The sequence below is a fragment of the Gymnoscopelus braueri genome, assembly GCF_963280865.1.
Source record: "Gymnoscopelus braueri genome assembly, chromosome: 2".
Taxonomy (NCBI): domain Eukaryota; kingdom Metazoa; phylum Chordata; class Actinopteri; order Myctophiformes; family Myctophidae; genus Gymnoscopelus; species Gymnoscopelus braueri.
Window position 1 is genome coordinate 27785456 of NC_137604.1, and position 17703 is coordinate 27803158.

The window sequence follows — 17703 nt, forward strand, 5'->3', positions numbered from 1 at the left end:
CAACTCCATGTGTATCGGAGGACACACTGTTGGGCTTCCCAGGCAAACAGTGTGGGTTGGCATTAACAGGGACCATAGATAGTACACGGTGACAGGGTAATTGGTGTTGAAGAAGGAAAAATAGGACACTTCAACTGACAAACGTGTGTTAACTTAGTGAATTTAATACAAATGACGTGTGTGACGTGTGTGGCGTGCGTGCGTGTGTGTGTGTGTGTGTGTGTGTGTGTGTGTGTGTGTGTGTGTGTGTGTGTGTGTGTGTGTGTGTGTGTGTGTGTGTGTGTGTGTGTGTGTGTGTGTGTGTGTGTGTGCGCGTGTGCATGCGTGTGTGTGTGGGAGACCCAATATGTTCCTCAACAATGATTTAGTGAATACATGCAATGATTAAATGAGAAGATAGTTAGTGTTTTCCATCTGCACAAGCTGTCACTTTTGTTTCCTATCGTTCATGTCTTCCCTGCCTTCCTGTTGGATTTAACAGTTAACCGTTGACCCGATGGGTTTTCAACACTGCTGTGCAGCCACCTGAAAACTCGAGCCCCCTGAGAGATATGTGCATTCTGATTGGTTCTCACTTGATGGCTGACAGTTAAACGATCATCCAGATTGACCCTTGTGCAATTGGGTGAATTTAGTGATCGCTAGCACTGGTCCACAAACCCTCCTTTCCATTACATGTATACATGTATTGACTAAATATATGCAAACACATTAATGCACAGAGGCACGAAACATTTCACCTCTCACTTCACATTGTATACTACTAAATAATAATAATAATTATAACAACAACAATAACAGCAACAACAATAAAAACAAAATATTATGATAAATTTATTCATACAGAACTTCTCCAACCAAAAAATATTCTGGAATATAATGTGTGATGGAGTGACATTTGAGGTGTTCTTTACACATTTCTCTCTTGGTGCCAAACTCATTGCATTTTCTTTTTTTCCTCTGTGCCAAAGAAAGTGATAAATAGTGTGATTATCATATAATAATAAGATTAACATATCGCTTAGCAGACAAGTATGCAAAGAACAAATAATATTTCCTTGAATATCACAGCAAAAATCATGTCTCTTCCATTTTTTCTTGTTTTTGTTTTTTGACCGTCTCTCCTCTTAGTCAGCCTCTTTACTGAATTGTAAAGGAGTGGGTTTGGTTTCAATGGCTGCTGAAACTCACCTCTTTGTTGACCACACTCTCAGACTTTGCCCCTTGCGTAATGCTCTTAAAATGAACAAGAAAAAAAAAGATGTAGCCTATATACACAGCATTTATTCCCTCCTAACCGCATTGTGAGAAATTACTTGACTCAGTCTCAATTGTCTTTTTTTTCCTGCTCTGACACCATGTCTGTTTCTGTCTCTGCTCTCTCAACTACTCAGCAAGGTGTGTGTTGTTTGCTTAAGTGAAGCCTTGCTAGGAACACATCCACCGTTGTTATGTACTTACTCACACAATCTCCCTCTCCCTCCGTCTCTCTCTCACACACACACACACACACACACACACACACACACACACACACACACACACACACACACACACACACACACACACACACACACACACACACACACACACACACGGTCATCTCAGTGTTGTGCTGACATGATTGCTACTCTTCACAAATGCTTATCCAAGGAAAGTCAGTACTGAAGACCCCACCTTCCCACCATCCATGTCTAAAAGCTGAAAACACACAGAGCTATACTGAAAACTACATTTCCCATCTACCCGCTCTCTCTTTCTCTTAATTCCCACAAATGTCAACCCCTCCCTCATTAGTTACAGTCAAAGATTCGTGGCTGTGGGTTCGTGCAACAGGTGCTTTGATGTGTGTATGTGCTTGCTTATGTGTGTGTGTGTGTGTGTGTGTGTGTGTGTGTGTGTGTGTGTGTGTGTGTGTGTGTGTGTGTGTGTGTGTGTGTGTGTGTGTGTGTGTGTGTGTGTGTGTGTGTGTGTGCGTTTGTGTGTTTCATTCCTCATCCTCCCACTCTTCTTGGCTCTCCTCGTTTCAGCAGACTTAGGGCTAGTGGGATCCTCCCAATTCTACTCTCACACATGTGCACATGCACACACAAGCACCTGTTTTAGCCCTGCCTCCACCTGCTCCAGTGCTCTAGTTGCAGCTTCGCTCTGGCGCACGCGCGAGCGTGTGTATGTATGTGTGTGTGCGTGTATGTATGTGTGTGCAGTCTGTGCACGTGTGTGTAAGAGATAGAGTGTAGAGGAGGCAGGCCTTGCTTGCTGAGTGCCCTGCTGTACCTGTCTCTCATGGAGGTGGACTTAACACTCTCAGAGAAGGCAGTGAAGCAGTGAAGCTCCATGAAGGCACAGGGGTAGCTATCCTCCCATTTAACCACACTCACCTCTTCCTTCATCAACTTTTCATCTACTTTTACTCTCTTTTTCACTCTGTCTCTCTTTCTCTCTGCTCATTTGGTCCTTTCTCATGCATTAATTCTCACATCATTTTCTTAGTTTTTGTTGAAATGTATATTGGACTGTTTACAGTACTACCACAGTAAAATCCTCTGTGTTCATTTACCTCTGAGAGTGTACAAATGTAACCATCTGGTAAGGGTCCATCTGGTTACATTTGTACACTCTCAGTTAGAAATGATGAAATTAAAGGATTTTGTAACTGAGAGTGAACAATTGTAACTAAATGGACCCTTATGGGTCCATTTGATGACATTTGTACACTCTCAGTTACAGTAGAAATGATTAAATCAACACTCTGGGTATACTGCTTTATGGTCAACCTGCTTGCTCATAAAGAACGTTGGTAGAAATGTTAAATACTGAATGATCTGCGCGTTTGTTTTTGTGAGTTTATTGGAGGACGTGCTCTGCTGCATGCTGTAATGTTTAAACATGAAGCTGATGCATCTGGCTCCCTGGCACACTCAGATAAGACTCCACAGAAGTTTAGTCTGCAATAGCTGCATGACTCCCTGTGGATCGCTCTGGTCATAGCCAGCCACTGTAATATAATCTATTGGGTAGACATTTTGAAATAGCAGCTTTCTAATGTTTTGCAATCTGTTATATTTTCACTGGTCCCGCTGCTGTTATGTTTCCTTATGTGTGTCATTAGGGGATGCTAGATGGACGCTCTATGAGTCAACCACCTCCACGTGTTGTCATAATGCATTCTGCTAAGATGGCGGCTCCCTTAGTCCTGATTTCCTAAGTACACTGGCTCAATGTCACTCAGGATAGAGCTGCTGCCGCCTGTGAGACGCATTGTTCTTTGCTGTTTGCCAGCACACACACACACACACACACACACACACACACACACACACACACACACACACACACACACACACACACACACACACACACACACACACACACACACACACACACACACACACACACACACACACACACACACTGCCCCACGATCTGCAATAAGTTGGAAGGCAGAGGGAGGCCACGGCTTAAAACTGTGTTTCACAACTAGATTTGCAAATGGTTGTGTTCTTAGGAACACACACTGCGGCTTGTGTTCTCCTTATTAACAATCTATTTTCGGTCTACTGAATCTATTTTTTCTTTTAGATGTTAGGAAATCATGTATTCTGATTTGACCCCATTTACCTATTTGAGGAAATAGGGTGGAATTAGATGCCGGTAGCAGTACTGTACGTGCACAGATACACTGTGAAGCTGTAAAGTTTTTTTCTTTTTCTTTTACCTGCTCATAAAGCAATTCAGTGTTATCAACAGGCTGTTAATATACAGAGAATCAGGCGCTTTCTATCAATCATAAACACAATGTAATGAACAACCTCTACAGTGGTAGCTATAACCCATATAAACGCCAACAAGTTATCTCCAGGACACTTTAACCTAAGGTTTGGCACTGTGGCCCTCTCAAATCACTGCTCACTTCCTCATTGTGTACCAGGTGATTGGATGAGAAACCCGAGTACACCTTGCAGTGATCCTTCTCTCCCATAAGACTCTCAGTTCATAAACTTTGACCTGGTGAACTCTTGTCTGACCCCACGGAAGGGGTGAAAATGTGTGTGTGCTCTGTCTTCCCCAGTCTCTCTCTCCCTTTTGCTCCATATGAATGAGTGCTGTGATTTGTGTCGGCCATGGTTAATCAATGACCTGTTGTTGCCTCGGGTTTCTTACTGACTTTCCTCTCCCTCTCTCTCCCTCCCTCTCTCTCTCTCACATAGACACACACACACACACACACACACACACACACACACACACACACACACACACACACACACACACACACACACACACACACACACACACACACACACACACACACACACACACACACACACACACACACACACACACACACACACACACACATGTACATACAAGGTTTGCTCCCATTAACAAAAGGTACTACGGGTACTGTAGGAGATCATGGGTAGATTTTTTTACATACTTAAATTAACACTCAGTATTTTGCAGTGTTCAGCAAACTTTTGTTAGCTCGATACTATCTCTTATCCTCACATCTTGTTCCACACGTTTTCATAACCCATAGGAAAGACCAGAGACGGTCACACACTCAGTGTTTCTCAGTCTTTCGCAGTGACACGTAACTGCAGTGCTGTGACTTCCTGAGTCTGTCCTAAAAAAGGAAAAGCTCAGCAGAACAGTGACCACTACTGAGGAAGTTAAGAAAATCCCTGATTGGTCAAGAATCAGGAAGTCAATTGCTCCGCCACAAGAGCAAAAGGAAAATGTCTGTGCCTCCCCTGCCTCCCCCCCCCCCCCCAAACAAAAAAAAAACATTTCCAGAAGAGGAAACCTACTGAACGACCTCTCCTTGATGCTTTTACCCTCAAGTGAATGGCACAGTTCTGACCTTGCAGCGTCACCCAGCTCCTTTTGGTCGGGGAACAGAACTCCCACTGTGGATAATGTCCTCCCTTTGTCATCAATCTGGCCTGATAAGGCAGATAAGAGATGGATTCCTGTTAGCACTTCAAATAGAGGGAAGCAGGGAGGGAACACATAAGGGGTAAAAAAAAAAGACAATACATTCTACTTGAATTGTTATTTTTCGTGTCTGCATAGATAGATACATGACATGTGAAATGGAATCATCATTTCTATCATCATGTACAATCTGAACATGTATTCACAGAAAATAATATGATGTTCCGTTAACCTTTTTTGAGATGGCTGCCATGTGCACCTGTTAGGATTGGAAGTCATCTTGCCCCGGGTCAAACAGTGGCAACTAATGGACCTGTCTAAAGATAGAATGAAGAAATTAAATGCTGTTTTCTTGATTCATTTGTTCACATTTTTTTATCACATCTCTTTGACCATATCTGGACAGTTTTACTGTATATATTGCGAATGAGTTATTTGTTTTAAAGTCAACAACTTCAGGTTTTGTTCATTAGCCAGTGGGCTAAAGAAAGAGCTCAGATAAGATTCTATAAATTTTAGCTGAGGATGAGGTATGAGTGGGTTTGTGTGTAACTCTAAGCCTTGGGTGAACTAACAAGTGAACAGGTGTGTGTGTGTGTGTGTGTGTGTGTGTGTGTGTGTGTGTGTGTGTGTGTGTGTGTGTGTGTGTGTGTGTGTGTGTGTGTGTGTGTGTGTGTGTGTGTGTGTGTGTGTGTGTGTGTGTGTGTGTGTGTGTGTGCGCGTACGTGTGTGTGTGTGTCTACGTGTGTACAGTGTGTGTGTCAGTGTTTCATGTGTGGGAGGGCGGGATATTGGGTCAGGTCAAGTGAGTGTACAGGTTACCATGGCTGCTCAGTTTTGTAGTCTTTTACCTGTGTAAACGGCCGCAAGCCTGAGTATACTTAGATGTGTGCCGGTGTCGTGCACCGAAAATAGCAGATCTACAAGCTCACCCTGCGTCACGCTGCTCTGTGATGTGAGCTTGTAGTTCTCCTATTTTTGGTGGCGTGCAACTATATAAATCAAGCCTTACCTATCCCAGCCTGTGTAGGAAATGTTGTGATGCACACACACACACACACACACACACACACACACACCGGTTCACTTTCCTCAAGGAATTGTTTGCTGTTTATCTGAACTGTTTGTTTTATTGGCCAGCTTTAGTGTGATGGATTGATTTGATTGCCCCAATGTTGTATAAAGCATGGTGATCTGGGGATTTAAATCGTTGGGGAATTTTCCGTTCTGAAAGCTAGTGGTGTTGGAAAATGGGTTAGAGGGTAAGAGGTTTATGCTCTGAAATCCGATTTTTGATTGTTCTCTGTTCCTCCTATAGGACTGTGACCCTTAATGAAGTGACAGGCGCACATGCACGCACACGCACACACACTCTCTCTAACACACACACACACACACACACACACACACACACACACACACACACACACACACACACACACACACACACACACACACACACACACACACACACACACACACACACACACACACACACACACACACACACGCACGCATACACACAGAGACTGAAAGTCCCCCCTTGTGGTAACAGTGTATTACAGGTATTACTGCACAACAGTAGATTATTGTGCACTGCCGCTAGCTCACAGTATGTAGTCGTATTTTACACAACATTATTAATTGAGCTTAACTTCAGCAGAACACATAACCTCTATGACACACACACACACACACACACACACACACACACACACACACACACACACACACACACACACACACACACACATACACACACACACACACACACACACACGCGCACGCATACACACAGAGACTGAAAGTCCCCCCTTGTGGTAACAGTGTATTACAGGTATTACTGCACAACAGTAGATTATTGTGCACTGCCGCTAGCTCACAGTATGTAGTCGTATTTTACACAACATTATTAATTGAGCTTAACTTCAGCAGAACACATATAACCTCTATGACACACACACACACACACACACACACACACACACACACACACACACACACACACACACACACACACACACACACACACACACACACACACACACACACACACACACTTGTCCTTAGCATGTGACCCAGTTGTACTCTGTGAACCTTGAGCAGTGATTTCCATGGTTTACAGCCCCTCATTCTCCTTGATAGGGGTCGTAGGTCAGATGGGAGCTGAGACTCAAAAAACAAGGCAGTAAAACCGCTGATAGAGGATTTATAGATGTTGTATTCTCATTGGGCTAGCCTTGGTCAGGTGACATGTTGTTTATTGTGCTGTAAGGGTTTTACTTTTTATAATCTTAATCTTTATAATTGTCTTTTGCCACATCTTGCTTGGTAATTATTTAGTCAGTCAGGACACATACTGTACATCAGTCTCAACAATATCCATTTTATGCGGATACTGTGATGGTTTTTATATGGATACATTTTGCATCACATGTTCCATTCCCGTTTTGACAGCGCTCTGTTTAACCGCCGAAAGAGCAGAGTTTTAAAAGGTTCTCTCCCTTTTCTGTTCTTCAGGCCTCAGATCTGATTGGATGGTTTTGTCAGAATGACAGCCGAAGATCCTGCCTCCTCCTCAGCCATGAGCAACAACTCCGCCCCCTCCAGTTCCAACCCCTCAGGCTCCACCCAGCAGTCTCTCCATGGACAGATCCCTGAGGGCGTGTCCGGCGCTCCAAATGAGGCTGCGCTGGTGGCCTTAATGGAACGCACCGGATACGGTATGGTCCAGGAGAATGGCCAACGGAAATACGGCCCCCCGCCTGGCTGGGACAGTCAGTCTCCGCCACGGGGGTGTGAAATCTTTGTCGGTAAGATTCCCCGGGATGTTTATGAGGATGAGCTGGTCCCAGTGTTCGAGTCTGTAGGACGAATCTATGAGATGCGCCTGATGATGGACTTTGACGGGAAGAACCGCGGGTATGCGTTTGTGATGTACACCCAGAAACACGAGGCCAAGCGGGCTGTCCGGGAGCTCAACAACTATGAGGTGCGGCCTGGGCGGCTGCTCGGGGTTTGCTGCTCTGTGGACAACTGCCGCCTTTTCATCGGGGGAATTCCCAAGACCAAGAAGCGCGAGGAGATTCTGGAGGAGGTCTCCAAGGTGACAGAAGGCGTGCTAGATGTGATCGTATATGCCAGCGCTGCAGACAAGATGAAGAACCGTGGCTTTGCCTTCGTGGAGTATGAGTCCCACCGCGCGGCCGCCATGGCTCGCAGGAAGCTGATGCCGGGGCGTATCCAGCTGTGGGGCCACCAGATCGCAGTGGACTGGGCCGAGCCAGAGATCGATGTGGACGAGGATGTGATGGAGACGGTTAAAATTCTCTATGTTAGGAATCTCATGATGGAGACCAGCGAGGAGGTGCTTAGACAGGTGAGACTGGCTGGCTCTTTATTTGACTGGTTTGCAATGGGTGGTTGGTTATTTATGTGTGCATGATGTTAAGTTTTACCTTTCTGGGGCAGGCAACAACATGGGTTTTTAGAAAAGGTTAGAATCAAAACATTTTCTTCACTATGCAACAGGTGTTCAGTCAGTGGAATCCTGGATGTGTGGAACGTGTGAAGAAAATCCGCGATTACGCCTTTGTTCACTTCATCTCCCGGGACGACGCAGTCCTGGCCATGGATCACCTCAACGGCACAGAGGTGGAGGGGTCTTGCATTGAGGTGACTCTAGCAAAGCCAGTTGATAAGGAGCAGTACACACGCTACCAAAAGGCATCTAAAGGGGGCGCTGCTGCAGCCACTCCAGAGGTCCCTCAGCAGAACTACGTTTACCAGTGTGATCCCTACACACTTACCTACTACGGCTACCCATACAGCACCCTCATTGGACCTAATAGAGAATACTTCGTCAAAGGTTGGGATTGTTTTCTTCTATTTATGTACAAGTAGTGTATTGTAGACAGCCAACATGTTTCTATTAAAGCCAAACATTTACTTTTGTAAATGTGGCTAACGCTAGAAACAGACTTGGCAATAATGATGTAACTCTCATTAAGGCAATATATTTTGTATGGGCAATGAAGAATACACCCCATTAATAAGGAACACTTTGATTTAGAAATGGGTTTGATGAATAAGATAATTATGATTTCATCCCTGATGAGTTTCATTTGATGAAAGCTTTTGAAAATCTAACTTGATGAGGTATATATGGCATAAAATCACTTACCGGTATTTTATTATATGAAAAAACTGAGTTAACCAGGTGCTGGACTGTTGAATGCAAATCCCATTAGCTTTGATGACTGATTATGTATGGTCTTTGGGTGGTAGCAGGAAAATCTATCTGACTTTCAACAATCATTGTGTTTTGGTTTTCTCTCCAAAGGAGCCCCAATGATACAGAACAATGGTAATCTCTCACATCCTTATTTCTACTTATTCCTCCACTGAATAATAATGAGCTTCCTTGCCATGTGACCAGCTCTTTGGTTTCTCTAACACCTTCCTCTACTACTATGCTGTCATTTCCCCTGTTAAACTACCAGGTCATTATCACTAAATAGCCAGCAACTTTCAAGCATGCCATTTTAAAATGTTTAAATACGCTTTCAAAATTCAGTCAACATTTTCTACACCAAATATCTTGAGTTCAAAGAAATAATAATAATAGTAATACATTTTATTTGTAACGCACTTTATATTTGAACCAAATCTCAAAGTGCTAAGTACTGCGAGAGAACCCCCTTCTTTAGCCCCAATCTTTAAGTTTAGAAGGAAAAGCCCCCTGCTTTGTCAGAATATTGTTGGAGAAAGGATTAAATTAAAGAGTTGCGAGGCACTCAGATGGTGTATGGGTAAAGTTCCTAGCCCACCACCGCCAAGACTAGGGTGTTTGACTCCTCCACGGTGGCCGAGTGTTCCAACAAACACAATTGGCCATGTTTGCGGGAGGGAATCCGGATGGGGAGGGAGCTTTCTGTTGCCGCACTAGCGACGCCTACAGGTTGGTCAAGGGCGTCTGTCAGCAAGGTTGTTGAACTATGAGGAATAGGGTGTTCCTCCACACGCGCTACGTCCTCCTGGTGAAGCTCCTCACTGGCAGGTGAATAGAAGCGGCAGGTGATTCCTCCATGTGTATTGGAGGAGGCACGTGGTATACCGCGTGATAGTCTTATACAACCAGATTCTGACAAGTCCCGGAAAGGATGCGCTGTGATTGGCCAGTAGTCACTATGAGTGGCAGTTGGGGCAAATGCTCGCCTCAAAACATGATTTACGATTCTGTGCCTATCGGTACATAACTCGTTTTTGCATTCAGCCAATCGCAAGGCAGGCAGGGCGGGGCTTGGTAGAATCTAGTTACCATTAAATAATACACTGGTATACCATCCCTTGGACCGACCAGTCTGTAGACCAACCAGCAGGGGTCAGCAGCGACAAGATTACACAAGTGTGTGGGGAAAACAGGGAATTGGGATAATGACTAAATTGGGAGTAAAAGGGGGGAAATTGGTAAAAATTCAAATAGAAATAAAAGCTCCAGTTTTTTAGGGTTTTCTACCATTTCCTATCGCCCTACATGATATTTTCAACGTTGCCCCAGAAAATTACATGCCAATGGAAAAATTCTTGGCTTCCAACTGCCCCAGTCCTAAACCGGATCCCCCCTGTCATGTGTATTTCAAGCAGGTACTGTGCGAGGTCGAGGTCGTGCAACTGCAGGTAACCGTACCCCTGGACCACGGGGGTCCTACCTGGGGGGTTACTCTGCCGGTCGCGGCATCTACAGCCGTTACCATGAGGGCAAAGGCAAGCAGGAAAAGCCCTATGAGCTGATGCCCAGTCTGGAACTGGCAGCCTCCGTCAACCATGTTGGCATGAAACCTGGCACAAGTCAGTGAGATAGAAATATCCGTATACTCCCCTCATCTAAAACCCGTACTAAACCTTCTACTCTATATTTGTCCTCGCTGTTACCCGCTGTTTGAGGAACCTTTTGTATCAAGGGTATGGTTACTACTGGATGGTCATGGGCAAAAGGACTGCATTTAGATTTTTGACTTGTAGTTACAGATGATAGCTCCAATCCTCTGTCCTTTCTAGCATGTCCAGATACTGTAGTAATCATCCTTTTCTCCCCGATATTTCGTCTTTCTTTCATATCCTTTTGAGAGAGATTCAAGTCTCGCCCACATGCACTCAATTCCAGGGTCTGGCTGAAAAGTGGTTGGTTATTTTTGAGTTAGCGCTAAATAAGGAATTTTGGAAGAATATCAGAAAGTATAATGGTTTATACTTCAAATGTATGCCAAATTGCTGCATAATAAAGGCAGTCTTTTTAAAAATGAGTTGGCCCCCGCTGCTCTGTTAAGCCTAATTCATACTGTCGTTCGACTGCATCACTTGCCTAAAATAACTTTAATAAATAAAACATGTTCAACAAAAACATTTTGACACACAGTCATGCAGTCATACGATGAATTATAAATCAGGCTTTAGTCCCCTTACATCCACCACTTTTTTACTCTAGACCGGACTTGTACTGCAGACCTCCTACATTAAATTAAGGTTGCCTTTCCCTTCTAATTCTATTTTTACCCCTAGCCATTCTAATCTGATCACTGAATCATCCATCGCCTAACAGTAATTAAATACAATTGATCCTAAATCCGCCAGATTACCTGACTTGTTTTGCAACATTATCTGTCTATCGAACTGTGTCGCCTTTTTTTGTTGATGTAACTTATTTGTTGATGCAAGGTGAAATAGGTAAGGTGGAATTTCTTGCTTCTGGAATGATCTGACCCCCAACTGGACCTTGTTCCTCAATCCCAGTCTCTGTGGGATCACAGGATCAAGACCAGTCTGAAAGGACTTTTGTCCGTCAGAAACAATAGCTGCTTGTCGACGGCCACTCTCCGAGCAGGAGTAATGAGGCGAGCCAGTGCTTATCGGTCGTCCACGCGCACAACCAGTCCTCAGTGAGATTTACACTGTAAAAACCTTTGTGTTCATTTAACTCTGAGACTGTGGACCCTTAGGGGTCAATTTGGTAACATTTGTACACTCTTAATAGTTAAATTAACACTGAGGGTGTTTATGTGTACTTTGGGTTTTCACACTGCTCACACCTCAGGCCTCTAGCTCATTTTAACCCCTGGAAAGGGTTGTATTCTAGGTAATTTGTGTTTTAATTAGATAGAGAGAAAGAGAGAAACGAGAGATTCAATACAGGTACTTAACATCTAAACATCTAAAATCCATCCAGAATCTAGGATCCATCTATATCTGGGCGTGGATATGCTTACCCCAGACAGACTTTACTATCTATAATCTGGTGTGATACTGAAGTCTGTATGCAGGCAAAACTACAATCTCCAAATATAGCCATCAGCACGATGTACAGTAAACCACAAAACTAGCAGAAACCAGGTTGGCTTCTTCCGTCCTCAAAAAACTGCTTATTTTCTCAATAAACCAACTTGTTTCAACAGAACTATATTCATGTATTTCACATTAAAACATGCACAATATGTGGTGTTGACTTTAGCTTTTCTCAGTATATGGTTTATTTTCCATTGGAGGGAGATCTGTCTTGTGGTTGTGTGTAAACCAAAAGTGGATATAAAACAGACGCATGCATTAGAGTCTTAAACAGGGGCGTCGTTACGCGGGGGCTTCGGTGGCTATAGCCACCAATGTTTTATCCAAAGCCACAAAAACAAAATTGAATTATATATCTATAACCCTAACTTAACCCTACCCCTAACCCTAAAACCGAAATAAAGTAACAAAAAACGGGGAAAAAAGTACCCAAATCCGCCAAAATCCGCCACCTCCCCCCCGCGGGTTGCCTGGGGGGCTAAGCCCCCAACCTAGTAGAGACCTAGCAACGCGTCTGGTCTTAAACCTCCTGTTAGCCACACGAAGGCCATTGACAAGCAGCTAATGACGGGGTTAGTTGTCTGTGCATATGTGTATGTGTGTGGGAGTGGGAGGGTTAGTGTAATCCAAATCACATCAAAAGCCAACTAGTGTAACCGCTTACTTTTTTCTTCCTTGTCTAAATTCTATGATTTCTATCCTCCTTTTTTCACTTTGGTATGTCCTGCTTTTCATACATATGCATTTTGATATTTTTTTGGGAATGGCTGTTTCTGAGGATACTGTATGTGCATGCATGTGTATACGTGTGTGTGTGTGTGTGTGTGTGTGTGTGTGTGTGTGTGTGTGTGTGTGTGTGTGTGTGTGTGTGTGTGTGTGTGTGTGTGTGTGTGTGTGTGTGTGTGTGTGTGTGTGTCATCATTCTCATATTATTCTCTTTTTGCTCAACAGCAGTTTCTCTTCATTCTGAACTCATTCTCTTCATTGTTCTTCTGTGCAGTGGGCTTGCAGGCACTGAGTGGTCAGTACCCAGTTTTCTCTGCAGCTCCTGCGGCCAAGATGATGGAAGAGGGCAAGATGCATGCAGTTGAGCACCTTATGAACCCTCTGTCAATGCAGCACGCTGAACACAGCGCCCAGGTAGCTGCCCTGCCTTCAGTCTCTACGCCTCCACCCTTTCAGGTGAACATTATACAGACCTACTGTTGTCTTTCTCTTCTCTCACACACAGTAGATTAAGTTGAACATTCCGCTACAATTGCTCCTTCATATATTTGACCTTCTCTTCCATTTCCAACACCCAGGGTCGTCCCATCACTCCAGTCTATGCCATGGCCCATAACGTGCAGCGTATCCCTACGGCTGGTGGCCTGTATGGAGGCTATGTTCCCATCGCCAACTATGCTGCTAACTCGGCTGCTCTGGCAGCTCTGCAGAAGAATGCAGCCGTGGCGGCTGCAGCGTATGGAGGTTATGCAGGCTATGCCATGCCTCAGGCTTTCCCCGCCGCAGCCTTCCAGGTTCCCATCCATGATGTCTACCAGACATACTGATTCTGGAGCACAGACCACAATGTTGTCTGGGCTATGACTGATCGACCACTAAAACTCCACACCTGAACAATATAGTTTGTCCTATTATAACTAAACATCCCTTTGTTTCTGAAGAAGTTGTGAACCTCCAAGGTATCTAAGGAACATTTGTTTGATGTGAATACAATGTTCATAACACAGACTGATATACAGTATACTGACCAAAATGTACAATGGACCCAAGCTTACCAGAGCATAGCCTTAATTATACAGTATCGACAAGTTGCCACTGACACCACTGAGTAATTATAATGGACAATCAGGAAAATGATGCCTTTTATATGCCAATAACCCTGTTCCAACAAAAGCACAACCAACAACCAATACCAGAACCAACATCATCACACAGCTGGCCCTCAACTTTCTCTACAATTATACTGGTGTGGCAAACAAGAACATTGAAGGTACATTGAAAGTATTTATAAAGAGATGATACATATTTAAGTTTCTTTCTCTTTGTAGACCACTCATTTTTATTTGCATCTATTTTCTTCTCTGAAGTAGAAATGAGGTGTAATTACATTGTGTTGATGTGCTAAGAACTAGATATTTAAGAAGATAAAAAAAAGAAAAAAGTACAACAGGAACTACTGACCAGAGAGAATACCACTAAAGACAAATGTTTTTGGATATAATATTCTTTTTTTTTCTTTCTTTTTTTGTTGTTGTTATTTTTCATTAACATAGAATATTCCAGAGAATTCTACATACTGTAGGTATTGTTGTCCGTCCATGCTGGTTGAAAGAGCAGTTCATAGATGCCTTTTGGGTATTTTTTGGTTAATGTAGTTTTGTTTGTGTTTTTGGTTATCTTTAATGAAGGTTATAAGTGATGTGTTTATTTGCGTATTAACTACTTTGCATATGTGTATGGCTCTGTGTTATACTTTTCAAACATATAACTTGATATATTTGAAGCAATATTCCCAGCTCAATAACTTTTGTGGAAAATTCCTTTAGGAATACATAATGGAGGAAAACTAAAGTCAACTGCAATGCTTCCTTAATGGTGGGTGTCAAAGGTGTTTTAACATTTTCACTTGCAGTATATTATCAAATACTTAAGGGTATTCTCGGATATGTATTTTCACAAGTAACTTGATCTTTGCCAGAAAACTAAGACTGAAGTGATATTGCTTAGGTTTTCTCATTTACTGTATGTATGCCCTTGTTATCATTTTTGCATTGTCTGACTCTTGAAAGGTGAACAAAGAAAAAGAGAAATGTTTTATATGGCTATATGGACCATTCCATCACTCACAGGTTTGCCAAACTAGTAACTAAGAGAATTTAAGGTTACACTCCAGTCGGCTTAACGTTATAAAGATGACCTGTGCCAGACTAGTGCCTTACAGTAGTATCTACAGTGCATGAGCTACTCTGAGCTGAATTTTCATGCATTCCACAGGTCCTTTCACTATAGGCCTAAATGTTTCATATGGAAAGGAGATACTTTTGTCCATACAACTCCCTGTGTTCTTTATTATCCATCTTGCCATTGTGTTATTTTATGATGCTAGTATGGTGAGACTTCTGTATGTACGGAAACTTGGTGTCAATTTCTGTGGTCAGAAATGTCAAGGCGACCTCTTTCCTGCACTCTCTTCTCTGAACATTCTTGCTGTAACACTCCACATAGTAGTATTCTGTCTTATCTCTTTCTCGTCCTCCAAAACAGCTTGACCAAGGTGCACTTAACCATATTTATAAAAGGCAAGAGATTGCCACTATCAGATGAAGGTTGAGATATTTAATATACTGAGCATTATTTCATGTATGAAGGGGTTTGGTTAGTGTTTTTCAATGCCTGTGTGTGTCCGACAGAGTTTTTCCTCACAGATGGAGCAAACATGAAATTACCCCTATGAATGTGTTGTAGGCACTTTTAAAACTCTGCTGTGTGTTGAAAACAAGTGTACTATGTGACTATCTGGGATTAACTGGAGCAATACCTCACAATGAAATATGTTTGTAGTCTATGCATGTACTGTACTACAACACAACACACACCCATACACACACAGCTGCTGATCATGAAGTCACACACCATTTTTATCTAAAAGTGTGAAAAGCTAGTATGAGTGAAAGAAAAAAAGAAACATCAAAATATTTGAGTGAATTTTACAACACAACTTTTTTTTAATTTATATCTCTTGTTTGATGTTATATTATGTTTCTCATTCAAAATAATGTTATGAACTTGGCTTTTTTTCATTTGTAAAGTGAGGATGGCGCTGAGAGGATTGGTCTGACTGAAGAAGAGGCTGATGTCCTTAACTCATCAAATATTACCACAGCAAATGAGGCATATTTTATGAAGTAACTCTTCTCTTTCTGTCCCAAAATATGTTTTGATCCTTTCCCCACCCTCCAAAACTGGATTTTGACTCTTTTGAAAAACACTTGCCTGTATTTTGTTTTCCTTACGATGACGAAAAGTCAGGATATATTTAATATATGCTTTACATGTATTGTGTATGAAGTGAGAAAGAAAAGGTATAATATATTCTAAGTTTAAACATTTTTTCCTTTTCAATATATACACATTAATTAGGGATAACAAAAAAGCAAAAAAAAAAAAAAAAAACTTTTTTTCTTTTTGCCAAAGTGTTCAATAGCTTTTGACCATTCAATGTTTTTTTTGTAGTTGAAGTAACTTTTGAACTGGATTTAGTGTTCTGAGTGGGAGCACAAAAGCGTGGTAGCTGATGCCCTTCTAATTCCACTGAATGGTACTAATTTCTGAGACAGAAGCTGGCTCACAAAGGTCATCTCACTGGCTATTTGGCTGGATGTTCTGTACTCCACTGTAGCCTCTGTTTGCCACGACAGTTGGCTAATAGTAAAACACTGCTTAGGGTTGTGCAATGCAATCTGAACTGCAGTCTTGACATCTGTCAAAAAGCACAGTAACACAGTTACTGCACAGAAACACCTCCATTCTTGATCTGTCTCCCACTCAAAACACCTGCTTACTTTCTATTGCCTGCATTTCACTCAAACTACATCTGTAGTATGAGCTCCTCCTGCTACCAGTGTGTCTAGCTGAAGATAGGTGTTAAAGTGTAAAATGTTCTAGTTTGTGCCTTATTGCCAAGTTGTGCCCTTTGATGTAGTTTTGTAGGCCTATGCAGACTGTTTTCTATCAGGTTTGTAAAAAAAAAAAAAAAAAAAAAAAGCTTATTCGGCATTGTTATATTTATAGTAAAGTAGATAAATAAAGCATTTCCAAAAAGGTGTGGCTTTGTGTTATGGTGTTTGTGTCATATTAAGTTCTGTACTCGCTACTGTTCCAATCAATCAAAGCTTAGCAGTAGTTCAAATATCTTTATATTTTCTTACATAGGCATATCATGAAACCATACCATGTAGATCATTTGGATGTATTTAAAGGGGTTTTACAGTGTAGGTCAGATCAGTACAGAATGAGCCTATTTCTAGAAGTGTTCTGATTAAACCAAAGGACATTGAAACAAGCCTTTGTCAACGTTAACCCAAGACTGACCTCATAGATCAGCTATTAGTCAACATGTTAGGTTATTTCTGGTGAATGTTTCATAAACTATTCTCTGTAGCTCAACTTTACCCTAGAGTTACGCTTAAACCCAAGGCAGAAGGAGGCGAACGTTTTAAAAACATGCAGTACATTTACTTACTTACTTAATCCTCTTCGTCCCTAGTGGGACATAACATAGTGGGCTTTAACGATCTGCCTCCATCGGGACCTGTCTTGTGCTGCATGTTGTGCCTCGCCCCATGTCAGGTTCATCTCCTTTAGCTCGGCAGTCACGGTTCGTCGCAGTACATTTAGTAGAATACTAATAGTTAA

General features: G+C 42.4%; 1 protein-coding gene across 7 annotated transcripts in view; it reads left to right on the forward strand.

Moving 5' to 3' along the window:
* The window catches only part of rbm47 (RNA binding motif protein 47), a 38670-nt gene extending 21559 nt beyond the window's left edge, over positions 1-17111 (forward strand). For 3 of the 7 annotated variants that reach the window (XM_080443257.1, XM_080443256.1, XM_080443255.1), the window contains exons 3-8: positions 7462-8320; positions 8473-8809; positions 9284-9307; positions 10585-10791; positions 13283-13464; positions 13587-17111. In XM_080443257.1, the coding sequence (XP_080299383.1) occupies positions 7493-8320; positions 8473-8809; positions 9284-9307; positions 10585-10791; positions 13283-13464; positions 13587-13835 (1827 nt within the window). In that variant the 5' untranslated portion in view covers positions 7462-7492 and the 3' untranslated portion in view covers positions 13836-17111. The remainder of the gene's footprint in view (positions 1-7461; positions 8321-8472; positions 8810-9283; positions 9308-10584; positions 10792-13282; positions 13465-13586) is intronic. The other 4 variants (XM_080443258.1, XM_080443260.1, XM_080443259.1 and 1 more) reach the window with 4 other exon arrangements.
* The last annotated feature ends 592 nt before the right edge of the window (positions 17112-17703 follow it).